General features: G+C 45.4%; 1 protein-coding gene across 1 annotated transcript; it reads left to right on the top strand.

Moving 5' to 3' along the window:
* Nucleotides 1-16553: 16553 nt before the first annotated feature.
* Nucleotides 16554-25727, top strand: FKBP4 (FKBP prolyl isomerase 4). Its single transcript, XM_008143728.3, has 10 exons — nucleotides 16554-16848; nucleotides 19193-19337; nucleotides 19789-19931; nucleotides 20752-20872; nucleotides 21138-21294; nucleotides 22208-22298; nucleotides 22401-22484; nucleotides 22732-22917; nucleotides 23455-23694; nucleotides 24915-25727. Exons 1-10 carry the CDS (start codon nucleotides 16744-16746, stop codon nucleotides 25017-25019), a joined length of 1377 nt encoding a protein of 458 aa, XP_008141950.1. The 5' UTR covers nucleotides 16554-16743; the 3' UTR covers nucleotides 25020-25727.
* The last annotated feature ends 1778 nt before the right edge of the window (nucleotides 25728-27505 follow it).

Below are 27505 nucleotides of genomic sequence, written 5' to 3' on the forward strand. Positions count from 1 at the left end.
CAAGCTTCCCACAGCCCTGGCCTGCTCTGGCCTCCACTCAAAGTTACAAAGTTTCAATTATAGGAGATAAATAAATCCCAGATACCAGGGCCTCCACTTGGGTCGCCAGGGGGTGTGGCCGGCCTGCAAACCACCACAGGCCCCAAGCCCAGGCTGCCCCACACCCCAAGGGAACCCCCACTCTGATCCAGAACACCCTTCAGGGCAAACCAGCCCCGCCACCCATGCATCAGGCCTCTATCCTATCTAATGAAAGAGTAATATGCAAATTGACTGTCACTCCAACACACAAGATGGCTGCCCCTATGTGGTCCAAGATGACTGCCCCCCTGTGGACACAAGATGGCCGCCACAAGATGGCCAGCAGGGGAGGGCAGTTGGGAGGAACCAGGCCTGCAGGGAAGGGCGGTTGGGGGGGACCCAGGCTTGCAGGGGAGGGCAGATAGGGGCAATCAGGCTGGCAGGGGAGCAGTTAGGTATCAATCAGGCTGGCAAGGGAGTGGTTAGGGGGTGATCAGGCTGGTAGGCAGAAGCGGTTAGGGGCAATCAGGAAGGGAGGCAGGCGAGCAGTTGGGAGCCAGCAGTCCTGGATTGTGAGAGGCATGTCCGACTGCCCGTTTAGGCCAGATTGGAGAGGGTGCAGGCTGGGCTGAGGGACACCTCCCACCCCCCCCCCCCCCGCCCCGTGCATGAATTTCATGCACCGGGTCTCTAGTTTATAATAAAATGGGAAATTTGTAATCACTGGACACTGAAAATGTGTGGTATAGAAAGGAAGTGTTTTCAGTTAGGTGGAGCTATCAGCAAGGAGGCTAGGTTTGAACTGTCCTATGGTAAGCAGAAGTAGGAAAGAATGGAAAATTCGTTATCTGAGGGCCTGGAGGCATTCTGAGTCCCAGGGAACAAGGGTCTCATAAGAGCTCCAGAGGTGGGGAGACATGGTATGAAGTGGTCAGTCAGCCACCCTGCCACATTCTCCCTATTAAGACCTGTGCCCGCAGGACAGGAGCAGCAAAAAAGACAATATATTTTGGCCTCCTTTGCAAGAGCCCCGCCCTGCAACTCTAGCAACAAACCCCGTGCCCATGCAGAGAGACAGAGTGAAGTGCTGGTAGACTAGAATGAAGTGCTGAGCAGGCTGACGGTGCCACCTCAATGTCATCAGTGAGACCAGTGCCAGTTTGGAGGTGAGGGGTGGGGCATGTTGGGCAGACGAGTGAACCAGAGAATCCCAAAGAAATGAGGTGGCCTTAATCTCCCAGACTCCCCACCCCTCATTAATACAATCAGCTTGGGTCGAAGAACTGTGAGACACTCTTCTAAAATAATGACAGCATGTCAGGTTTGCCTTCCCATGAGAACTGAGTGCAAGGGCTAGAGAGTCTCTTTCCCCAATACCTGTTCCATCCCAGTTCAGCAACTCCCACTCCCATACTTCTTTTTTTTTAAATATATTTTTATTTATTTTAGAGAGGAAGAAAGAGGGGCAAGAGATAGAAACATCAACAGTGAGAGAGAATCATTGTTTGGCTGCTTCCTGCATGCCCCCCCCCCCCCCCTGGGGATCGAGCCTTAAACCTGGGCATGTGCCCTGACCAGGAATGGAACCATGACCTCCTGAATCATAGGTCAATGCTCAACCACTAAGCCACACCAGCTGGACTCCCATACTTCTGATGAATAGCCTAAATGTTCCATCATCTAAGTGGTTTCTTACCATCTCAAGCCAAAATTCCTCTGCTTCCAAAATCTAGTACTCTCTACCTGATAATCTCATACCACTCATCTAATACACTCCAAGACTCCTCTACTCTCTGTGTCATGGATGTTCATGTCCACCTTGGGGTGGCTTTCTTGTACTGTTCCTACCATCTGAAAGACCCTTCCCCCTCCACTCAGAACAAGAAGGTAGAAACAAAACAACACTGGATTAAGAAGCAAAGAGCTAGGGATAAAGCCAAGATGGTGGCATAGGTAAACATCTATACTTGCTGCCTCTCACAACCACATCAAAATTACAAGTAAAAGGCAGAACAACTACCACCCAGAACCACGGGAAAGCTGGCTGAGTGGAAGTTCCACAACTAGAGAGGTGAAGAAAGCGTAGTGAGACTGGTAAGAGGTGCAGAGGTGCGGAAAGTACTGGCACCTGGATGTGCTACTATTTTAATCAGGAGGGAGATATAAGCTCCTGCTTGCTCTGAACTGCAGTGCCAGGCGAGACTCTGGGAACCCAGACACATACGGGGAGAACATGGGGTTGGAGGGCGCGGATGTGGAGATGCAGGGACCTCTCTGGTGCAGGGCTGACTGGCAGCCATTGCTGTTTGCTCTGCCCTGGTGATCCCCAGAGACCCCGCCCCACCCAAACTGTGTGCATTGGCTTTTGCATATGAATGGCCTGTCCTTTCTCCTTCTAAAAACCTGTCAAATTGCAACTGGGTCAGAGAGCCCCAGAGTTTCCAAAAGAAGGCCCAAGGCCCGGCAGGAGCAGCTAGCTTTGCTTTCACAGCTGGGCCTCGTCTGGGCACTTCTAAACCCTATACAGAGAGGAGGAATCTGCAGATGTCTCTGTAGCTCCTGCTGGGCAGCCCCAGACAGTGGCTGACCTTGCACCTCCTTGGAGATCCAAGAGCCAGTGTACCCAGTGGTCAGAGTGAGACCATACTGGATTACAGCTCTTCATAACCATAAGAGTCACATCCATAAGAGATACACTCAAGGGGCAGACTCAGTGAGCACCAAAGCCCCACTGAAGCAAGTCCTGCCCAATAAGGGTGTCTCCTGCACAACAGATCTTCCAGTGTAGACACAGCTGGTCATCACAGCCAATTGGACTGGAGGTCAATTCCTCCCAGTAATACCAACAGCAATCAAGTCTTACCTATAACAAGACTATGCAAACAGCCCACAAAGGGGTGCACCAAGAACATCCACCTCAAGTGATGTGGGAGGCTGAGCCCCTGAACCCTATAGGACACCTACAACACAAGGCCACACTATCAACTCAAGGAGACTTAGCAGCTACCCAGTACATAGAAACAAACACAGGGAAGCAGCCAAAATGTGGAGACAAAGAAACAAGTCACAAATGAAAGAAATGGATGAAAGCAAAATACTGAATATAGAGTTCAAAACCACGGTTATAAGGTTACTCAAGAATCTTCTAGAAATCTCCAAGAAATTTAGTGAGACCCTCAAGGATATGAAAAAGGACCAATCAGAAATTAAGCATACACTAACTTAAATAAATAATAATATACAGAGATTCAACAGCAGACTAGAGCAGTGGTCAGCAAACTCATTAGTCAACAGAGCCAAATATCAATAGTACAATGATTGAAATTTCTTTTGAGAGCCAAATTTTTAAAACTTAAACTTCTTCTAACGTCACTTCTTCAAAATAGACTCACCCAGGCCGTGGTATTTTGTGGAAGAACCACACTCAAGGGGCCAAAGAGCGGCATGTGGCTCGTGAGCCGCAGTTTGCTGACCACGGGACTAGAGGATCCTGAGAATCAAGTCAAAGATTTGAAACACAAAGAAGCAAAAAACACCCAACTGGAAAAGCAAAAAGAAAAAAGAATCCAAAAATATGAAGATAGTTTAAGAAGCCCCTGGGACAACTTCAAGTATACCAACATCTGAATTATAGGGGTGCCAGAAAAAAAGAGAGAGCAAGATATTGAAAACCTATTTGAAAAAATAATGACAGAAAATTTCCCCCACCTGCTGAAAGAAATAGCCTTACAAGTCCAGAAAGCGCAGAGAACACCAAACAAGAGGAATCCAAACAGGACCACACCAAGACACATCATAATTAAAATGCCAAGAGCAAAAGACAAAGAGAGAATATTAAAAGCAGCAAGAGAAAAACAGTTAGAGAAACCAAGATGGCGGCATAAGGTATATACCTGTACGTGCTGCCTCTCAAAACCACACCAAAACTACAACTAAAAGACAAAACGACTATCACCCAGAACCACAGGAAAGTGGGCTGAGTGGAAGTTCTACAACTAGAAGGAAAGAAAAAAGCGCATTGAGACTGTACAGGACATGCAGAGCCGTGGAAAAGCAGAGGTACGGAGATGCACAGGGAGAGGGCTGGCAACTGAGGATGCGGTTGTCTTTTTCAAGCGGGAGGGAGACATAAGCTCCCAACTGCTCTGAACTCCAGTTTCCAGCGAGACTCTGGGGACCCAGACTCCTATGGGGAGAAATTGAACTGTCTGGCATCAGGTCAGAAAATGAGGGTCGCTTTCTCGCAGAGGTGAGCGCAGGAATCATTGTTTACTGAGCTGGGGTGCAGGTCTCGGAAACACAGAAATAATTTAAAAAAAATAAAATAAAATAATAATAAATAAAAGTAAGTAAAATCAATAAAAAAATTTAAGTCAAAACAAAAAAATGCTAAAATATTAGCACAAACTTGATGGCTTAAAATAATATTAGTTTATTATTTTACAGTAATTAAAGTCAGAAGTCCAAAATCAGTCTCACTGAGGTAAAATCAAGGTGTCAGCTGGGCTGAGTTCCTTCTTGAGGCTTCAGGGAAAATATGTTTCCTTATCTCTTCCAAATTCTAGAGACTGCTTCTATTCCATGGCTTATGGCCCACAGCACACTGACTTCTGCTTCCATTGTCACATCTATATCTCTGATGTTGACCCTCCTACCTCCCTCTTATAAAGACCCTTGTGATTCCATTGGACCCACTAAGATAATCCCCTATTTCAAGATCCAAGGTCACATATTCATAGATTCTGGGGATTGGGATATGGACATCTCTGGAGGGCCTCTATTGAGCTTACCCCTATGCCATACACACTCACACCTCTCACAAATCAATAACAAAGACAACTTATTTTTTAATAGGTAAAAGTTATGAAGATTCTCTTCACCAAAGAAGATATACAATATGGCAAATAAGTACATAAAAAGATGCTCAACATCATTATTTATTAGGGAAATGAAAATTAAAACCAGAATATCTCTCTGCATACCCACTAAAATATTAAAAGACTATTTGTATTGGGCAGGATACAGAGCAAATGTGATCTTATACATTGCTGGTGGAAATACAAAGTGGTACAGACAATCTGAAAAACAGTTCAGCGGCCCAGCATGCCTGGCTCAGTGACTGAACCTATGAACAGGAGGTCACGGTTCGATTCCAGGTCAGGGCACATGCCCAAGCTGCTGGCTCGTTCCTCAGTGTGGGGTGTGCAGGAGGCAGACAATCAATGGTTCTCTCTCATCATTGATGTTTCTGTATCTCTCTCCCTCTCTCTTCCTCTCTGAAATCAAAAATACAATTTTTTAAAAAACATTGCTGAGAAAAAATAAAGCATACCTAAATAAATGGAAGCATATATCATATTCTTGGATTAGAAGGCTTATTAGTTAAGATGTCAAATCTCTCTAATTTGATGTATAAATTCAATGGAATCCCAATCAGAATACCAGCGTTTTTTAAGACATTGACAAAGTGATTCTAAAATGTGTACCAAAAAAAAAAAAGAAAATGGAAAAAAAAAAACACACAGAAGAGCAAAGATAGGGGACTTACACTACCAGATACCAAAACTTATTTTAAAGCTAAAGTAACTAAAACCCTATTGGCACAGGAACAAATTAACAGGCCATTGGAACAAAAGGGAGTCCACAAACAGACATTAATACAGTGACATCTGACAGATGACAAAGGAGCCATCACAATTCAGTGAGGGAAGGTGGTCTTTCAATAAATGGTGTTGGGTCAATTGTACATCCATATGTAAAAAAATAAACCTTGCCCTGGCTTGATTGGTTGGACCATCCTCTCTTACACCAACGGGTTTTGGGTTCGATTCCTGATTATGGCACATGCCTAGGTTTCAGGTTCAATCCCCGGTGGGGCATACCTATGGGAGGAAACCAAACAATGTTTCTCTCACATCAATGTTTCTCTCTCTCTCCCCACCCCTAACCCCTTCCTCTCTCTCAAAAAAATTAATGAAAACATATCCTCGGGTGAGGATTCATATAAATAAATAAACAAATAAATAAATAAATTGATGTAAATAAATAATGTAACATATCCTCAGATGAGGATTAAAATAAATAATGTAAAAATAAACTTGAGCTCTGGAGGGTGCACTCAGTAATTAGAGCATCGGCCCTCACACCAAAGGGTCATGGATTCGATTCCCTGTCAAAGGCACGTATCTGGGTTGCAGGTTCAATCCTCCAGGCCCAATTGGGATGTATGCTCGAGGCAACCAATCAATGATTCTCTCTCATCATTGATGTTTCTCTCTCCCTCTCCCTTCTTCTCTGAAATCAATAATAAAAATATACTTTTTAAGAATCACTACCTTTCTTCTCAGATGACACGCTCACCCATGTAGAAAACCCAAAATATTCCAGTTGGTGTAGCTCAGTGGTTGAGCATCAACAAACCTATGAACCTGGAGGTCATGGTTCGAATCCCAGTCAGAGCACTTGCCCAGGTTTCCATCTCCATCCCCAGTTGGGGGTGTGCACGAAGAAGCCAATCTATGAATCTCTCTTATCACAGATGTTTCTATTTCTCTCTCCCTCTCCCTCTCCGAAATCAATTAAAAAAAAAAAAAAAGAAGACAAGAAAATCCAAAATAATCAATAACAAAAACCTAATGGAACTAATAAGGAATTATAGCAATGTTGCAGGATATAGGTTTATATGCAAAAGTCCATTGCTTTCCTATACACCAGCAATAAACAAGTGAAATTTGAAATTAAAAACAATATACTATTTACATTAGCACCTCCCCTCTTCCAGTAAATTAAATACTTAGGCATACATCTGACGAAGTATGTACAAGTTCTATATGAGGGAAAGTATAGAAAAACAAGAACGATTAAAAATTTCAGCAGAGTACGTGGATGCTGCACGAACATGTTCCCAGGAACAAACTGGAATTACAACTAAAATACAGACAAACTTTCAGAATAATCAACGAAAAACTCGCAGGAAAGAACCCTGATACCCAAGGACCGAAAGTGGAGACTGCATAGAGACTGGTAGGAGGGGAAGAGGTGAGAAAGGGTGGGGTGGGAGCCCAGACAGCAACTGAGGTCCCAAAGAGATATCTCAGCCATGGGGGGCTCCCACTGAGAACCCTAGGATCTAATCCCCAAACTGGGCCCCCCAGCAGAGAGCACCAGAGCTGAGAAGGGTACCCACATAACATCTGGCTGTGAAAAGCAGTAGGGTGCTATCTGCCAGGGAAGGACAGCTGAAAGTTTAGGCACCCTCTTAAAGGACCAGCACACAGGATTCCCTGTGGAGCCACTCACCTTGTGCTCAAGCAGAGGGAGAGTGAAGTGGACTGGAGCTGTGAGAGCGAGGGCCAGGATTGGGGACTTGGGGAATAGAGCTCAGAAGGCAGACACCCCAAGTTTCCTGGGCTGAGTCATTCCCTCAGGCAGTGGAGGACATCTTTCCCACATAGACATTTGCCTTGCTTGGGGGGAGGGAGGAGAGAGAGTTGACACACACTATTGGAAAAACACCTTTCCCTGAGGCCACTTAAGAGATTAAAAATAACAACTAGCCTTCAGGCAGAAGCAACTGTCCCAACCTATTGAAAAAACTCTCACCACACCTGAGGACAATTGCCTGAGGGGCAGTTCAAGTTGGAATCCTATCAGTCTATAGGCTGAGGCAGTTTCTGGAGGCTCTGAGTCTTTGCCTGATCTAATTAGTCAGAAACAGCCTTAAACACTGTCCTGCACTAGAGATTGAGAGGTGTAGAGGATCTACCTAATACATAGTCACAAGCCCAAACAGACAGCCAAAATGAGAAGACAAAGAAACAACCCCCAAATGAAAGAATTAGAGAATTCTCCAGAAAAAGATAAATGAAGCAGAGATAAGAAATTTATCTGAAACAGAGTTCAGAATAATGATGGTAAAGATGCTCAACAGCATGAAAAAAGAACAGTCTGAGATAAAGACTGACACAATGCAAATAAAGAACACATTGGAAGGAATACACAGCAGATTAGGGGAAGCTGAGGATCAAATCAGTGAATTAGAAGACAGTTTAAAATATCACTCAATCAGAGAACCAAAAAGAAAAAAATAATTAAACAGGAGGACAGCTTAAGGGAGCTGTGGAACCATGTGAAACATGACAATATTAGAATAGCAGGTGTGCCAGAAGAGACAGAAAGGGAGAAAGGAATAGAGAACGTGTTTGAAGAAATAATGTCAGAAAAATTCCCTAACCTGGTAAGGAAAAAGTCACACAAGTTCAGGAGGCAGAGAGAACTCCAAGCAAGAAGAACCCAAATAGGCCCACACCCAGACACGTCATAATTAAATGCCAAAAATTAAAGACAAAGAGAAAATCTTATAGGCAGCAAGAGAAAAGAAAACTATTACCTACAAAGGAGTTCCCATAAGGAGTTCCGATTTCTCATCAGAAACTCTACAGGCCAGAAGGGAATGGCATGAAGTACTCAAGGTAATGGAAAGCAAAGATCTGAAACCAAGATTACTATATCCAGCAAGGCTATCATTCAATGTAGACTATAAAGAGCTTCCCAGACCAAAAAAAAAAAAAAAAAAAAAAAAAAAGCTAATGGAATACATTGCCAAGCCAGCATTACAAGAAATGCTAAAGGGACTGCTGTAATAATAAGAAGAAACAGAGAGAAAATCCTAGCCATACAGAACTAAAATGGCAAAAATAAGTACCTATCAATAATAACCCTAAATGTAAATGGATTAAATACTCTAATCAAAAGGTGTAGGGTAGCTGAATGGGTACAAAAACATGACCCAACTATATGCTGTCTGCAAGAGACCCACCTCAAAACAAAAGACACACACAGGATGCAAGTGAAGGGATGGAAAAAAAATGTTTTCAATGCAAATGGAAAAGAAAAAAAAGCTGGAGTAGCAATACTCATATCTGACAAAATAGACTTCAAATGAAGGCCATTACAAGAGACAACAAAGGTCACTACATAATACTAAAGGGATTGATCTAACAAGAGCATATAAACCTGGTAAACATATATGTACCCAATATAGGAGCACCTAAATATATATATTTTAAAAAAAGTTCTAGAGAGGACTTTAATGGAGAGATTGACAAAATATAGTCATAGTAGGGGACTTTAACACCCCTTTGACTTCCCGGGACAGATCTTCCAGAAAAAACTTAACAAGGAAACAGAGACTCTAAAGAACATACTGGATCAGATGGATTTAATAGACATTTATAGAACATATCACCTCAACGCAGCAAAATATACATTCTTCTCAAGTGCACATGGATCATTCACAAAGATAGACAACATGTTAGGACACAAAACAAGTCTCTACAAGTTCAAGATGATTGAAATCATATCAAGCATCTTCTCAGATCACAGTTGAATGAAATTGGAAATCAACTACAGTAAAAACTTCCAAAAACATTCAAACACATGTAGGCTAAATAGCATGTTATTAAACAATGAATGGGTTACCAATGAGATCAAGGAAGAGGTCAAAAACTTCCTGGAAACAAATGACAATGAACACACAACAACACAAAATCTCTGGGACACAGCAAAAGTAGTCCTGAGGGAAGTGCATAGCACTACAGGCATACCTCAAAAAAAAAAAAAAATCAGCAATAAACTATTTAACCCTACAACTTAAAGAACTAGAAAGAGAAGAAAAAGAAAAGCCCAGGGAAAGTAGAAGGAAGGAAATAATAAAGATTAGAGCAGAAATAAATAATATAGAGACTAAAAAAAAAAAACAAAATACCAAAAAAAAATCAATGAAACCAAGAGCTGGTTATTTGAAAGGATAAACAAAATTGATAAACCGTTAGCCAGACTCATCAAGAAACAAAGAGAGAGGAGACAAATAAATAAAATCAGAAATGAAAGTGGAGAAGTAACCACTGACACCACAGAAATACAAAGAAATGTAAGAAAATACTATGAACAACTATATGCCAACAAGCTGGACAATGTGGATGAAATGGACAAATTCCTAGAAAAATATAATCTCCCAAAACTGAATCAGGAAGAATCAGAAAACCTGAATAGGCCAATAACAATTGATGAAATTGAGCAGCAATCTAAAAACTCCCACCAAATAAATAAATAATTTAATAAAAATTAAAACACCCACCAAACAAAAGCCCAGGTCCAGACAGCTTCACAGGGGAGTTTTACCAAACATTCAAAGAAGAACTAACACCTATACTCCTCAAACTATTTCAGAAAATCCAAGAGGAAGGAACACTTCCAAATGCTTATTTTGAGGCCAGCATTATCCTAATTCCAAAACCAGATAAAGACTCTACAAAAAAGAAAATTACAGGCCAATATCCCTGATGAACATAGATGCTAAAATCCTCAACAAAATATTAGTAAATCACATCCAACAATATATTAAAAAGATCATACACCAGGATTAAGTGTGATTTATTCCACGGATGCCAGGCTGGTACAATATTCGCAAATCAATAAATGTGACACGTCACATAAACAAACTGAAAGGCAAAAATCACATGATCATATCAATAGATGCAGAGAAAGCATTCGACAAAATCCAACACCCATTTTTGGTAAAAACTCTCAGCAAAGACAGGGAGCATATCTCAACATGATAAAGGCCATATATGACAAACCTACAGTCAACATCATACTCAATGGGCAAAAATTAAAACCATTTCCCCTAAGAACAGGAACAAGACAGAGATGCTCAGTTTCACCACTCCTGTTTGACATCATACTGGAAGTGCCAGCCATAGTGATCAGACAAGAAGAGGAAATAAAAGGTATCCAAATTGGAAAAGAAGTAAAACTGTCATTATTCACAGATGACATGATATTGTACATAGAAAACCCCCAAAGACTCCATCAGAAAACTATTAGACTTAAAAAAAGGAATTTGGCAAGGTAGCAGGATAAAAATTAACACCCAGAAATCTGTGGCTTTTTTATACACCAATAATGAACTCACAGAAAGAGAAACTTTAAAAAAATCCCATTTACCATTGCACTAAAAAAATTAAGATACCTAGATATAAACTTAACTAAGAAGATAAAAGACCTAAATCCAGAGACAGAGAAACATCAACCAGAATGTCAAACCTCAGGGAAGGTAGGGGACAGTGGGGGTAAGGGGAAGAGATCAACCTAAGGACTTATATGCATGCATATAAGACTAATCAATGGACACAGACAACATGGGGGTGGGGGCATGAATGGGAGGTGGGGGGTAATGGGGAAATAAGGACGCATATGTAATACCTTAATCAATAAATAAAAAATAAAATAAAATAAAAGAAGGTAAAAGATCTGTACTCGGAAAACTACAGGATGTTTAATAAAAAGATAAAGATGTAAACAGATGGAAGAACATACCATGTTCATGGATTGGTAGAATCAACATCATTAAATGTCCATACTACCCAAAGCAATCTATAGATTCAATGCAATCCCCATTAAAATATCAACTGCATATTTCACAGACCTAGAAAGAACTCTCCAAAAATACATCTGGAATAAAAAAGGACCCCGAATAGCCACAGCAATCCTGAGAAAGAAGAATAAAGTAGGAGGGATCTCAATACCAGATTTCAAGCTGTATTACAAAGCCACTGTTCTCAAAACAGTATGGTACTGGCACAAGAACAGACATATAGATCAATGGAATAGAATAGAGAATCCAGATATCAACCCAAACCACTATGCCCAATTAATATTTGACAAAGGAGGCATGAACATACAATGGAGCCAAGACAGTTTCTTCAATAAATGGTGTTGGGAAAATTGGACAGATACATGCCAAAAAAATGAAACTAGATCACCAACTTATACCGTACACAAAAATAAACTCAAAATGGATAAAGGACTTAAACATACGACGGGAAACCATAAAAATACTAGAGGAATCCACAGGCAGAGAAATCTCAGACATATGCCGAAAGAACTTCTTCACTGATACTGCTCCTAGGGCAATGGAAGCTAAAGAGAAAATAAACAAATGGGACTACATCAAAATAAAAAGCTTTTTTTACAGCAAAAGAAACCATCAACAAAACAACAAGAAAGCCCTCTGTATGGGAGAACATATTTGCAAATGTTATCACTGATAAAGGTTTAATCTCCAACATCTACAGACAACTTATACAATTTAATAAAAAGAAGATAAATGATCCAATAAAAAAAATGGGCAATGGACCTAAATAGAATCTTTTCGAAAGAAGACAGAAGGAAGGCCAAGAGACACATGAAACATGCTCAAAGTCACTAATTATCCGAGAGATGCAAATCAAAACAACAATGCGGTACCATCTCACACCTGTCAGAATGGCTATTATCAACAAATCAACAAACGACTAGTGTTGGCAGAGAAAAAGGAACCCTCGTGCACTGCTGGTGGGAATGCAGACTGGTGCAGCCACTGTGGAGAACAGTATGGAGTTTCCTCAAAAAACTAAAAATGGAACTCCCATTTGACCCAGTAATCCCACTCCTAGGAATATATCCTAAGAAACTGGAAATACCAATCAGAAAGGATATATGCACCCCTGTGTTCATAGCAGCACAATTTACCATAGCTAAGATTTGGAAACAGCCAAAATGCCCATCAGCAGATGACTGAATCAGAAAACTATGGTACATCTACACAATGGAATACTATGCTGCCATGAAAAAGAAGGAATTCTTACCATTTGCAAAAACCTGGATGGAACTGGAGAACATCATGCTAAGTGAAATAAGCCAGTCAATGAAAGAAAAATACCACATGATCTCACTCATTTACGGATAATAAAGAACATTAGCATCAAACAGACTGTCAAATTACAGCGGGAAGGTTATGGAGAGGTGGGGGAGATAAGAGATCAACCGAAGGACTTGTATGCATGCATATAAGCATAACCAATGGACACAAAACACTGGAGGTGAGGGCATGTATGGGAGTGGGGGGGGGGCGCGGGGGCAATGGTAAGATATGTAGACGTATAATACCTTAATAAAAAAACAGAAAAAAATAAAATAAAAAATGTGTAGTAGCTGTTTTGCTCAGTGATATAGTTTATATGTGGTTTTTTTTTCAGTCAACAGACACCAAGAAATTATGTAAGGATACTTAACATTTTTGGTATTACTTTTTTTAAAATTGATTTTTACAGAGAGAAACATCAATGTGAGAAACAGTTGCCTCCCACATGTGCAAGGGATCATACCTGAAACCTGGGTATGTGCCCTGACCAGAAATTGAACTTCCCCATTTTTTAGTGTATTGGACAATGCTCCAACTAACTGAGCCACACGAGCCAGTGATTTGGTATTATATTTTTGACATAAATCATAATGGTAATGTTCTAATTCCTAGCTTGGGTGGTATATCACCAAGGTTCATTACATTGGTATGTTACATAACATGTGTGTGTACATGTATATACATACACACATTCTCATCTCACATTCTTTTAAATGATCCAAATATTATACAATTTTTTAATATTTAATAGCACTGGTAGTCTAAGAAGAAAAAATAGCAACTTTAAAACAACAAGGGGTTTTCATGTGTGAAGGATGGGCTTTGCATTAGGAAGATGAACCAGATGAGCTCAGGATGGCTCCTTTCGGCAATAAAATTTCTAACCTTAGCATGAGTCATTTACAGAGTATGGCGGGTGATTTTTTTTTTAAGTGTGCTCTCTCTCTCCAGCAAAAGGGGAAATTTTCAGAAGGATTTCGCATGACTCAATGATACTGAATGAAAATAATTGCATTGTTTAATATCTTTGATGAGAAAAGTAATTCAAATGGTGGGTGGAAGAAAGGGGTTAGGAAGAGGAGGGAAAATACAGAACATCTGTGCACGTTCTACATTGAATATGTGTTAAGTTTTATAATTGGAAGAATAGAACGTAAATAACCAGAAAAAAAATCTAGAAACAATAAGGTCCTGAAGAGATTGAAGAACCCAAAGCCTATTGCCCCTCCCTCCCCCTCCCGCCTCCCAGACCCCTCATCTACTCACTCACTGAATGGGGCAAGAACTTTTTTGATAGAAACCTTCCCCTCTTGTCCTTCCCCTTCCCTTCCACTCTTGTCTTTCCCCTCTCTTACAGATCTTTGTATTCTTAGCACTTTGTTCCCATCTCCACCATTGCACTTAACCACATTAGAAGGTGGGCACCATGCTAGAGAGCTAACATACATTTCCTCCACTTTAACCATCACAACTACCCTCATCGACAAATGTTACTAGCTCCATAACCTGCCCCAAATCAAATGATTAGTACATGGGCGACCCAATTCTGTGCTTGCTCCAATGCATATGCTCATTCTACTGCAATTGTGTTTATGCACAGCTTAAGTACTCGATTAAGGCGTGCTGACAGGAATTAAAAGACATAGGCTTATGCTATTTGCTTTCAATGAAGAAAAATATTCAGAAAAGCATTGCTTTAAAGGTGAACTTTTCTCTTCTATCCTAACATGTTCTGCCAAATAAAACCCAGTGGACCTAGCATTAAAAGAAACTAGCACGTGTTGAGAATAAGCAGGTGCATAAGCCAACAGCAAAATAACTGCCAAACCAGCAAGCCAGCACCCTGCCCTCCTTCCCTGTCTCCTGGAGTTTTAGAGGGTTTGGGCACGGTTACTTCCTTCTTACCCTACTTAGGAAAAGTGTAGAAAATAAACAGATTTACCCCTAGAGAGTCAACCAACTCCCCAAAGTATCCTCCCAGGGTCTCCCCAGTCATCTAACAAGAAATGTTATAGTGGTGGCTATACTCATTTGCTGTAAATTGCTGGAGAAGACAGTTTCATTTCTTCTGCATCTCTTCCCAGTAAAGTTTGGTCAGAAAGAACTACGATGAATTATTAAATTACATTAAGGTATTGAAATTTTATCTGTAACTGCCTTTTTGATTACCTATCTAAATGGGACAGTTTGTGTACAATAGCCAAGTGCCAGGCCCAGAGTCAGGGCTCAAAATAAAGGTTTATTATTATTGGAATACAAATTTATAATAGCCAATGATTATTTGATATCCCTCACCAGGCAATGCTAAACTGGGATGAAGCCCTCGCCGGTTTGGCTCAGTAGACAGAGCACTGGCCAGTGGACTGAAGGTCTTGGGTTCGATTCCGGTCAAGGGCACATACCTCAGTAGCAGGCTCCTGCGGGAGGCAACCTATGGATGAGCATGTCTCACATTAGATGTTCCTGTCTCGCCCCCTCCAGTCCACTCTAAAAATCAATGGGGGGAAAAAAATATCCTCAAGTGAGGATTCAAAATAATAATTTAAAAAATAAGCAATCAATAAAAGATAAACGGGTTAAGTTCTGAGCAAAATGAAGACCCTCTCCAGAAGGATCTTTTGGTCGAAAAGCTACTGTTCGGGTAACTAGGTGTCGCGGAGCTCTGACCCACCACACCGATGCTCTGCACTCCACGGGCAGGTGGTACACACTGGGGAATCAAGTATGAAGAAAATATACCTTGTTGCTGAAACCGGTTTGGCTCAGTGGATAGAGCGTCGGCCTGCGGACTCAAGGGTCCCAGGTTCAATTCCGGTCAAGGGATTCTTGGTTGCCGGCACATCCTCAGTAGGGGGTGTGCAAGAGGCAGCTGGTCGATGTTTCTAACTCTCTATCTCTTCCTCTCTGTAAAAAATCAATAAAATATATATTTAAAAAAGAAAAAGAAAATATACCTTGCACGGGTCTTTAGTAAAACGGAATGACTTCTTTCGTGAGTTGAAACCATTTCTGTTTTTAGGTATTAACCGAAATAGCAGTTTTATTATTGTCCCGGACGGACCATGAAATACAGCCGCGTGGTAAGAATCCTTAGCTCAGCGGGTCCTTTCTTGCAAACCGGCTGCCCCGAGGGTTTTAAAGAACTGGAGGCCGCACACCTTCCGGGCTCTGGGGAAGGCAAGGCTGCCCTCGCCCATTCAGGGCCTGGGGGTTAGCGCTCCTCACTCCAGGCCGCTCCCCCGCCCCGCCCCTCCCTGCCGTCCCCCCTGGTTCGCTGAGTGTACCCTCCGAGTGAACGCGGGGAGGCCACACCGTCTTGTGTGTACGGTCGGCTTTTATAAATGTGCGTGTCTAGGGTCCCGGGGACACCGACGGGCTGCCACTCACATCCGCCACACAGCTCTGCACGCACCCCGCGGCGGACTGCAATCCACAGGGCGGATCTGGGCGGCAGGCTAGGAGCTGGAGTGATGCAGGGGCATCGAGAAGGCTCTGGAAGAATCCGGTTAGGTCGGGAAGCGGGAAAGGGAGCCCTCGGGAGAGCGTGTGGCTGGGGGAAGGGCGGCCCCAGAGTCCGAGGGTCCCAGGAGTCGGGGCCGCGGACCCGGCCGCCTGCAGAAGGAAACTGCGCCCGCAGCACCGGAGCCCGAACCGGCTTGGCCGCCGCCGACTCCAGAAACTTCTCCACCCCCACCCCTTCGCCTCCCGCTCCCGCTCGGCTCCTCCCAGCCCCGCCCTCCGCGGTGGGGGGGGACCAATCGCTCCCGCGGCCGCTCGGTACCCGCCTTCTCCCGCTCCCCCGCCGCACTCGCCGCGGCCCGCGAGCGCCGGAGGCTGAGGGCTCGCGCCGCAGACCAGGTCGCAGGTCGGAGCCCGCGAGCCGGCGCCCGCGGCCCCGTGCGGACAGGCCGGCGGCCGGGAGGGTTTGGCGCGCGCCCGAGGCCCAGCTCCCCGAGTAAACGGCGCACGGAGCGGCTATGACCGCCGAGGAGATGAAGGCGGCCGAGAGCGGGGCGCAGTCCGCGCCGCTGCCTATCGAAGGCGTGGACATCAGCCCCAAGCAGGATGAAGGCGTGCTGAAGGTGAGGGCGGGAGGCGCCGGGGGCCCGGGGCCGCGGGGGGCCACCGAGCCCCGAGGCCCCTCGCAGCCGCCCTCCCACCGCGCCTGGAAGCGCCCGGCTGGGCACTGGGGAAGGGGAGGCGGGGACGGCCGCCTCTGCAGCCTCTCCCCACCGTCGCCGAGTGGTCGTGCAGCCCCCGACTGGTTGCAACGCCTTCCTGGACTCGGCTGCGTAGTTTGGGAGCGGCAGGGCGGCCGCCGGCTCGGAAGGGGGTGGCCTAGGTGCGCGCACCTCCCCTTGGCCCGTTTTCCGGCCCCCTTGGCAGCTGTAGTCGGGGCTCAGGCCCCCGGCCCTGCAGCGCCAACTCCGGCGTGCGCTCGCCGAGGGGCGGGGGCGGGGGAGAAGCGGGAGGAATGGGGCGCGGCGGTGCACGCGAGCTAGAAGCTAGGGGGCCTTGGGCAGCGTGCACCCGGGGCGGGCCTGCGCCAGGCCGCCCCTCCCTCACCTCGTCTCGACCCCCCAGCTGCGGCCAAACTGCCGGCTCCCTCCCTGCCTGCAGCAGCCGGGAAGGCCTAGGACCGCCGTCGTCGTCAGCGTGGTGCGAGCACTCGCCTACTAGCGCTAGCAATTAGGTGTTAGCGGGGACTTGAAGCGGGTTACAAGAGTAATGTCCTGACCGAGAGGCTTTTGTGCAACTTGGTGCCCGGGCCTGGCCGCGAGGAAGGTTCTGGCGCCCTCCGCCCTCGCATTAGCCCCTTTCTAAAGGTTGGGACTTAGCTAGGTCACCCGCTCAGCCACGCTGTCCCCTTCCCCCAAGCCCCGGGAAAACCAGGGAGCGGTGCATGCCGGGACCTGTAGTTCCCCTCCCACCTCGGATTCCCCACCCCCCCACCACCCCCGCCTTTCCTGATTTGGGGCTTGGGGTGTGGGGTGCGGTGCCCAGAGGAGGTGCTTTGCTTGGGAGGGTGCCTGCTGCTGTGTACCCGCCAGACTGCAAATAGCCAGAGTAAAGGGGGAGGTGTCAGGGACTCAGGGAGCAAGGCAGCTTGACCTGGGTCAGGACAACCACTGGTGGTTCAGAGCAGGTTCTGCGGAGTCCAGGATAGCGAAATCCCAGCCCGGATCTCATGCCCACCGCTGAACGCCACGTGTGTGTGCGACCTGGAGAAACTTCCAGGAGCCCAGCCCCTACCTGGTCCAGAAATGCATTGCAGATCTTGGAATCTCAAGTTGCTCTCCCCGTGGGCATGTGGCTTCCCCTTCTCTCTCCAGTGTCCTGGTGATTTCTACAAGGAAGGGTCAGTTCCCCTTTTATCCTCCACTCCTTTCCCTTAACTTTTCTACTCCTTAATCCCTTGTCCATTCTATCTTGGAAATTTTGCTTAAGAGGACAATGACAACACCTACCAGGTTGCCCATGGAGGGACCTTTTATAAATGCTAAGGAAGAGAAGCAGAGACTTATAAGTTCCTGGGAAATACCTGTAGCCCAGAAATGGAGGAGTTAAACCAGCCTACCAGTTCAGAATGCCCATGTTCTGAGTCAGAGTTTAGGGCCTGACACCTTTGCTCATCTGCAATCCTATTCTATATAATCCTCCTATATAATAAAAGGGTAATATGCAGATTGACCAGTTGGCAGAACAACTGGTCTGTGACGTGCACTGACCACCAGGGGGCAGGTGCTCAACACAGGAACTGCCCCCACCCGTAGGCCCAATTGGGGCCTGCCAGCCACCACCTCCTTCCCTCCCCACCACCACCCCATCCCCGCAGGTAGGCTCCAATTGACTGGCAACCTGGGAACCAGGAAGGGGGGGGGGGGGGGGGGGGGAGCTGCCACAGCCAGGGAAGTTGGCCCTGATCGCAGGCCAGGCCTAGGGACTGTACCCATGCACAAATTATATGTGATGGGCCTCTAATCTGGTATGTTCCTTTTGGACTTTTCATTTCTCATATTCCTCTCCTTATCTCCAAACCAGACCCTGATCTGATAGTCACTGGCATTTAGAAAGAATGAGAAAATAGAGCATAAATACTTCTTCTTTGCTGCTGATACAAATTTTACCAATTTAATCTTCCAACCACTCGGAAACGGATTATCATCACTACTTTACAAATAAGATCTAGAGAGTTTGAGTGTCTCCAGTTTTTCAAAACAAGTCATATCACACCTTAAGAAAGATTGGGAAGTCATTTGGCTTCTAGCCAAGCTTGGTATCAGAATCCTTTGAGGATTGGTCCTTTGAATCCATTTACAAGGAGGCAGAAGACCTCCTCTATGTTCCTGTCAGGGGTGTGCAGGCAGTTTTTTGCCTCTTTCTGTCCCCATCCCTGGGGATTCACCTTCTCCCCCTTCCTCCCAGGTCATCAAGCGAGAGGGCGTGGGCACAGAGATGCCCATGATTGGGGACCGAGTCTTTGTTCACTACACTGGCTGGCTGTTAGACGGTACCAAGTTTGACTCCAGTCTGGACCGCAAGGACAAGTTCTCCTTTGACCTGGGAAAAGGTAGGCCAAATCTAGGCTTGGTAGATAGGCTTTGAGGAGGGTGTAAGCTATTATGAGCGGAATCCATATTTTCAGAAGCTTAAGGAGGAATGGTTTATTCCAGACTGTTGATTATGTTGTTGTAGTTACTCCTTTTTCTTCCACTGTCCTGTAACTATATTGATTTCTCTCTCTTTTCCCTTGATCACCTCTGAATATCTCACTTCCTCTTCAGGAGTGAACTGCTGTTTCTTTAACTCCTTTGTTCTAGAGTTGAGTGTGTGTTGTTGTTTTTTTGTTTGTTTGTTTTAAGATGCCTGGGACGACAGCACTGGTTGCAACCAGGTTTTCTACCTTTCTGGTCCCATTTCAAAAGATTGTCCAACTTCCCCTTGGACATGGTACTCTGAGGCCACTGAGCCTTGAGTCACATCCCTACCAAGGAGGACCTGTTTGCTCTCTGTACATACAGGGGAGGTCATCAAGGCTTGGGACATTGCTGTAGCAACCATGAAGGTGGGAGAAGTATGCCGCATCACCTGCAAACCAGACTATGCCTACGGTTTGGCAGGCAGCCCTCCGAAGATCCCTTCCAATGCCACACTTGTGTTTGAGGTAAATGTCCGGCCAAAGACCAAGGCAAAGAGCCAGCGTTATCTCAGCTCAGGGTCTGGCTGCCCTCCAGTCCTTCCTGCTGCTTAGAGACAATGTAGCCAAGGCTGAGGGCCTGGCCTCTAAGGGGAGAAGAAAAATGCACATAGCTTACTGCTACCAGAATGTGGGCTGTAATGGAGATTTCCGGTAAGAAGAGGGGGCCACAAATCCCTTTTCAAACTCGAAGTAGGATAAAATGGGTTGAGACATGTTTATCTCAAAAGCAGTGCCCAGAGGAGATGGGGTATAACTTTAACTGAAAGGAGTCTGGAGGTCAGAATCTGCATGCAGTTATAAATGACAGTATAAAATATTGGCGCCTAGAGATCAGAGGTGGGGAGAGCTGCCTCCCTCCATGGGCCAAGGAAGTGAGGGAAGTTTTCACTGAGGAGGTGGAACTTGACACCATTCAGCCTGAAGGTAGTTGAACCCTAATGGCCACTAACACTTGGAGAATGTTCAGAAGACTACTGGGAGATGTTGGGTCATTTCTAATGCCTATCAGATTGGGCATCTCAATTAACCAAGTTAGGATTGTCTGGAACGTGTCCTTATTATGTGGAGCAGGTAGTAAATAGATCGATCTCCTCTGGTTAATCTCTATGCCTTGCCTCTGTTAACCAAAGTTAACCCTAGGGCAGATCTTGACAACTTAGCAAAAGTGTCACTTTGTCCACTCCTAGAGCAGCTGACCTAGGGACTCTTCTGAATAAAAGTTATATCTCACTGTTGATGAGTTAGTGCTGAAAGGAGTTGTGTCACCTTACATCTTTTCCCACAGGTAGAGTTATTTGAGTTCAAGGGAGAGGACCTGACAGAAGAGGAAGATGGCGGAATCATCCGGAGAATACGGACTCGGGGCGAAGGCTATGCCAAGCCCAACGAGGGTGCTATGGTGGAGGGTGAGACAATAGTCCGGTTTTAATGTGGTTTCTGATACTTAGTCTCTGGGTGGCTTTGGGCAAGTCACGTCCTCTCTCTGATCCTCTTTTCTTGTCTATAAAATGACGGATTGGACATACCTTCTTAATTATCCTTCCAAGTCTGAGAACACAGCCTGGGCCTCTTGGGGGCAAGAAGTGATACGGTAATAGAGGGAGGCTCATGGCATCCTTCTTCAATCATCTGCCCTCACACACCTGGTACATTGCCTCTCTTGCATGCCAGTCGCACTGGAAGGGTACTACGAGGACCAGATTTTTGATCAGCGGGAGCTCCACTTTGAGATCGGCGAGGGTGAGAGTCTGGATCTGCCTTGTGGGCTGGAGAAAGCCATTCAGCAAATGGAAAAAGGAGAACATTCCATTGTGCACCTCAAGCCCAGGTGAGGAATGGGCACTTTGTAGAGCAGGTGGGTGAACCAAGATCAGAGATCTACATGTCCACAGTGAGTTGTATAACTGGCCATGTGTATCCTTTCCTCTGCATGTGTTCACTTCCCCCACAGCTTCATTACTGTCCCCTGTGCCTCTGGGCACACCAAACATAGACCATTATGATCTCTGCTGTATTTGGGAATGTGGCCACAGTTGTCCACATCTCCTTGGGTCAGAACGTAATCTTTTCAGTCATGGCTGCTACAGGCCCTCCTTTTTTTTTTTTTTGTAATATATTTTTTAATTGATTTCAGAGAGGAAGGGAGAGAGAGAGATGGAAACATCAATGAGAGAGTATCATTGACTGGCTGCCTCTTGCATGCCCCCTACTGGGGTACAAGCCCACAACCCGAGCATGTCCCCTTGACTGGAATCGAACCTGGGACCTTCCAGTCCGCAGTTCAGTGCTCTGTCCACTGAGCCAAACCAGCTAGGGCGACTCTCTACTGACATCGAGATTTCCATCTCCCATGAATTCCTTCACTCATTAATGACATTTATTAAAACACACCTACTCAGTGCCAGACACAATGCTGAAAATTCCTGGGTATTCAGAGACATTGTTCCTGCCATCTATTGACTCATTTTTCATTGAGATGCCATTTAAATTCGTAATCATGCCAGTGTGTAGTATGAGTTATTGCAAGGGTATGTAAGATACTAAGAGACCAACTAACTGATTGTGTAAGGAGGTCCGGGAAGATTTTGCTGAATAGGAAACATTTGAACCAGGTTTCACGGGATGGGGAGGTACTTTCAGGAAACAGATAATAAAGCCTTTTCTGTGTGGAGCAGGTTAAATGTTGCTGAGATGACCTAGAGGGTTTTTCTTGTTTGTGTGTTTTGTTTTTGTCCCCACAGCTATGCTTTTGGCAGTGTTGGGAAGGAAAAGTTCCAAATCCCACCAAATGCTGACCTGAAATATGAAATCCAGCTCAAGAGTTTTGAGAAGGTGAGTTTGCTCAAGGTCTTCCCTATCCTGGAGTCAGGTCCCACCCTGCAAGTGGTTCTCAGGGGTAACTGACAGTTGTGTTTCTTCTTTGGGGGACGGCAGGCCAAGGAGTCTTGGGAGATGAATTCAGAGGAGAAGCTGGAACAGAGCACCATAGTGAAGGAGCGGGGCACTGTGTACTTCAAGGTAAGCCAGCAGCCATGGTCCCCCGATGGCTGAGGTCATTTTCTGGCAGGGAGTAGACAAGTGGCACCTGCAGTCTTCACTCAGTATATCTGAGCTAGCTGGTCTTGCTGGGGGCGGGGGGGGGGGGGGGGTTGGGCAGGGGTGGGCAGGACTCTCTTATGCCCATGGGCCCACTGGTGTCTGCCAGGTATGACCACCTGATGCCACTGGACCTGTGCCGTATGCCTGAGCCTCCCTCCCATTCCAGGAAGGCAAGTACAAGCAAGCTTTGCTGCAATACAAGAAGATTGTGTCCTGGCTGGAATACGAGTCGAGTTTCTCTGATGAGGAAGCACAGAAGGCACGGGCCCTTCGGCTGGCCTCCCATCTCAACCTGGCCATGTGTCATCTGAAACTACAGGCCTTCACAGCTGCCATTGAAAGCTGTAACAAGGTGAGGCCCCTTTAAAGAAGGCCTGGGAGCAACATTCACAGGCAAGGTTGGGGGTGAGCTGCCAGCATGTCTGAATCTTGCCCTCAGTGACTAGGATCGAAGTGAGCAGGGTAGAACGTTGGGAGCTCAGAGATTAAGGGTCCAGAGGCAGGGGCTGGGAGAAGCAAGTGCCTTAGCTTCAGAGGTGGGAGGCAGTTGACTCAGACATGGAAGGAAACACTGGATGGTAAGAGCTACTTAAATGTTTTGTTCACCCTGGTTCTTAGCCTTTCCCTCTCACATACTTGGTTTATTCTAAAGAGAATGGAAATGTTGTCAGATGTCCTTCTCCCATCTGAAGACCTGTCTTCCCTCTCTGCCTCTTGGACTAAATGAGGTCCTTTCCTAGACCTTGGTCTTCTCCATTTAACGCTCCAAGACTCATTCTTCCTGGAGTAGAGCCAGCTGTGTCCATTCTCCATCATCCTCTGGAACCCGGTGTTGGCCAGATAAGCTACAGGAGCTGAGGTCTTGCTTTGCTTCCTCCCTCATCATTAGGCCTTGGAGCTGGAGAGCAACAATGAGAAGGGCCTTTTCCGCCGGGGAGAGGCCCACCTGGCAGTGAATGACTTTGACTTGGCACGGGCTGACTTCCAGAAGGTCCTGCAGCTCTACCCCAGCAACAAAGCCGCCAAAGCCCAGTTGGCTGTCTGCCATCAGCGGATCCGCAAGCAGCTTGCACGGGAGAAGAAGCTCTATGCCAATATGTTCGAGAGGCTGGCTGAGGAAGAGAACAAGGTGAGGATCGGGACAGACACAGGGACGAGTAATGTCTCTTTCTGCCCATCTCATTTCCTCGTCCCTCTGCCCAACCCAGCTGTTGTGGGCTCTTTGTGATTGTTTGTGCCAGTCCTGGAAACCAGAAGTTGCCCTCATCCCTGAATCAATAGTGTGGGTGTTCCTCAGTGAAAACCCCTGCTGTCAGGGCCGGCATTCCTCATTGGTCAGGGCTGGGAACCTACTTGCAAGCTTTAGAGGTCAGGAGTTGGTTGCTGAGTGTGCTTTCCAACATAAGTTCTCTATGCCTTTTTAAAACACCGATTTTAAACATCTATTTTAAAATAGTAATACATTTACATAGTTCAAATTGTACAAAAGAATGTATAGTAAAAAGCCTCCGACCGTCCAAAAGCAACTGATATTACCAGTTCTTGTATCATTCCAGTATGTTACTACATGGATAACCAGATACATTTATGTTTTCTCCCTTTTTCCTAATAAAAAGTAGCATGCTCTACCTGTTTTCTGTACTATGCTTTCTTATTATCATACCTGGATACTTACTTTACATCAGCATCCAAAAGAGCTTTCACATTCTTTCTTATGCTTATATAGTATTCGATTGCATAGGTACATCATATCTCACTTACCCCACCCCTGTCTCTAGTCTTCGGTGTTCTAGACCAGCATTGTCCTGTAGAAATATGCAGGCCATAACTAATTTTTAAATTTTCCAGTAGCTATGTTAAAGAAAAGAAAGGTGAAATTAATTTTAATACTATTTAGTTGACCCAATTTATCTAAATATTAAACATGTTTAAATATTGCATTTATGTATTTTCAAACTAAGTCATCAAAATCCAATATGTATGTTATACTTAAAACACATCAGTTTGAACTAGCCAATTTAAAGTGCGTGGATAAGTACAGACTAAACAGTATTGCAATGAATGATTTTATAAATTCATAGTTTTGTGCAAGTGTATCTTTAGGACATATCTGGAAAGGGAACTGTTGTGTCCATGTAATTCTGCTGGAAATTAATGTGTATGTGTTTATACTTGGGGGATGAGTATTTGTGGGTACAGACTATATACATGGTGACAGGGTGCGAGGTGTGTGGCACCAGACCAGATGAGTGCAGGCAGGCAAGAGTTGAGGACATGAAATAAAAGTCAGCCTTCTCATCAGGTGACTAGCCAGATGAGAGCTGGAATTGACCCTCTTTCTTTTCGCAGGCCACGGCAGCAATAGCTGCAGGAGACCGTCATGCTGACGCAGAGATGAAGGACGAGCAGAAGGAGGTGGCAGGGAGCCCGCCTCAGGTGGAGACGGAAGCATAGCCTCTCCCCAGCCCTATTCCTGCAGCTGCCTGCTTCCCCTGCTCCCTACTCTGCTCCACTGTTTGTTTTGTAAAAACCGAAGAATTTTGAGTGAATTAGACCTTTATTTTTCTATCTGGTTGGATGGTGGCTTTGGGGGAAGGAGGAAAGGAGGAGTAGACTAGGGGATTGAGGTGGGGTATCATTTTAGGTGTTTTCATCCCCTCTTCCCCTCCTCCTTCCCCCATTACATATGAACGGATGTCCATCCACACACACATCAGAATGTTAATTTATTTTGCTTCTTTTTGCTATGCCTGTTTTTCAAATGGTAGAAGGGTGTTAGTAGGGATGTGGGGTTGGATGTGAAATCAGGGTGGAGAGGATACCTCCTTGGGCAGCCACTTTCCTCCTCCTTTCCTCCTCCCTGTCCATTTCTAAACATGTAAACTCCATGTGGGTGCTAGGGGCATGGGAAAGACCACTGTTGTGCCCACTACTTCTCCATTCCCTTCCTCACCCAGATGGTGTGGTTGATGCTGTCTTCTGGTGTCATGGTGACCACCCCCTGTGTCCCCTTCCAGTATTTTCCTCTCCAACCTGTTTCTCTTCTCAGCCAGGTTGTGACCCCATCCCCACCCCCCTCGGCCTCTTCTCTGCACGTTGCTGAAGGTCCAGGCTCACCTCAAGTTCTACACTTGAGCAATAAAGTGGAAACAATAAAACCTGGGTATCAGGCAATCTTTTTGTTTTGGCCTCAGAGGGTGGGCATGGGTGGCTACACTATGGGTGCAAAATTGACGGAGTCACCCATCACATCCCCAATCCTGCTTGAGATGCAGCACCTGATAGAGAAGCTGTAGTTGAACAGGTGCAACACTGCCATACAGGGCTTCCTGGGTACTGTTTAGGCTCCGACCGGGGCCTGTGCTGAGGCCTTGCCATAGGTTTCCAGCACTCCCACCCCCCTCCAAGCAGCCTGGCAGTTTTGCCAACTCGAGTTGTCTTCGCTAACACTTAGGAAGAGGGAAATAGGAACCTTAAATCTAACTTCAAAATAAACAAGGATCACTTGTGTATTTTGAAGTTAGATTTGGCTGTTTCCACCTAACTAATTCCATAGAAAGCACAAGCTTCCTTGATTTCTTAAGGGAAAATCCTGGTGTCACACCTATCAGACACCTTTTACACAATTAAAAGGGAAGAACAGTCCTCAAGCCAGGGAACACAGGCACTCAGGCCTGTTTTCCAGCTTCCCTGTGCCTAACAGGAAAACACTTTTGACCCTTCACTCCTATAGGCATGGGGCCCTGGAGAAGAAGCCAGGGGCATAAGGCAGTTGTGCTGGCCAAAGCCTACATCTATGCCCCTATTCTCGCCTGTTCATGCTATTGAGTAATTCCTACACAGTGACAGCTAGTCTGACTACCCACAGGCCTGTACAGTTCCTTCCAGAATTTTCTTCATATTTTTACTATTGAAGGTGAACATATGTGTGAAAAGTTTCACCTAGTCATACAGCATGGCTGGTGCTGGAGCCAGAATTAAAATTTTGGGTGTTATAGTTTCCTTATGTCACCACTTTCTCTCTTGCTGGATTCACGTCACAGTCCTACAGCCTGGACTCTGTGTCTGGGTCTTTTTGGTATTTCAAGATTAGACGTGGCCCTCCCTGCAGCCAACAATAATAGGTAACCATAGTTAACATGATGTAAACCTAGAACTAACCTAAGGGCCTCATGTGGATTAACCTTAATCTCTAACCATCCTACTAAGGAGGTATTACCCCCATTTTTTTTTATTAGAGAGAAAAAAACATTGGCTTATTCCACTTATGTATTCATTGGTTGATTATGTGCCCTGATGGGGGATCAAACCCAAACCTTGTGTATTGGGATGATACCCTAACCAACTGAGCTACCTGACCAGGGCAGTATCACCCCATTTTACAAGAGGAAACCAAGACTTGGAAGTTAATGAAAGATCTGCCTGGAATGTAAGATCTCAAACAAATCCAAAGTCGGCCATGCGGTTTCTGTGACCTTGGACACGTAGAGCCTCTTTCCTCAACTGCAAATAAAGGGAGAGGGACAAAGTGCTCCTTCCGGCTCTGAATGCTTCTGTAGGAATCCAGGAATTTCAAACAACTATTTGTGAGCACCCTGCAGCTGGACAAGCCTTGGTTTGTAAGGCTGTTTTATTGAAGTGGCCATGCCCTAGCCAGTTTGGCTCAGTGGATAGAGCATCAGCCTGTGAACTGAAGGGTCCTGGATTCGATTCCAGGCACGTACCCCGATTGCAGGTTTGATCCCCAGCCCTGGTTGGGGCATGAGCAGGAGAAAATCGATGTGTCTCACATCGCTGTTTCTATCTCCCCCTCCCAAAAACCAATGGAAAAATATCCTCAGGTGAGAATTAACAAAAAACACCAAAGTGGCTATAAGTCTAAGCTTAAAAATGAACCCACCATCTACTCCACTTCCCTCTGGGTCAATGCTCAAATTCAT

This window comes from Eptesicus fuscus, chromosome 7 (assembly GCF_027574615.1).
Source record: "Eptesicus fuscus isolate TK198812 chromosome 7, DD_ASM_mEF_20220401, whole genome shotgun sequence".
NCBI classification, from domain to species: Eukaryota; Metazoa; Chordata; class Mammalia; order Chiroptera; family Vespertilionidae; genus Eptesicus; species Eptesicus fuscus.

Coding starts and splice junctions, on each gene's coding strand:
- FKBP4 (XM_008143728.3), top strand. CDS start 16,744: ATGACCGCCGAGGAGATGAAGGCGGCCGAGAGCGGGGCGCAGTCCGCG. Junction 19,338..19,788: donor CTCCTTTGACCTGGGAAAAG/GTAGGCCAAATC, acceptor CTGTACATACAG/GGGAGGTCATCAAGGCTTGG. Junction 19,932..20,751: donor ATGCCACACTTGTGTTTGAG/GTAAATGTCCGG, acceptor CTTTTCCCACAG/GTAGAGTTATTTGAGTTCAA.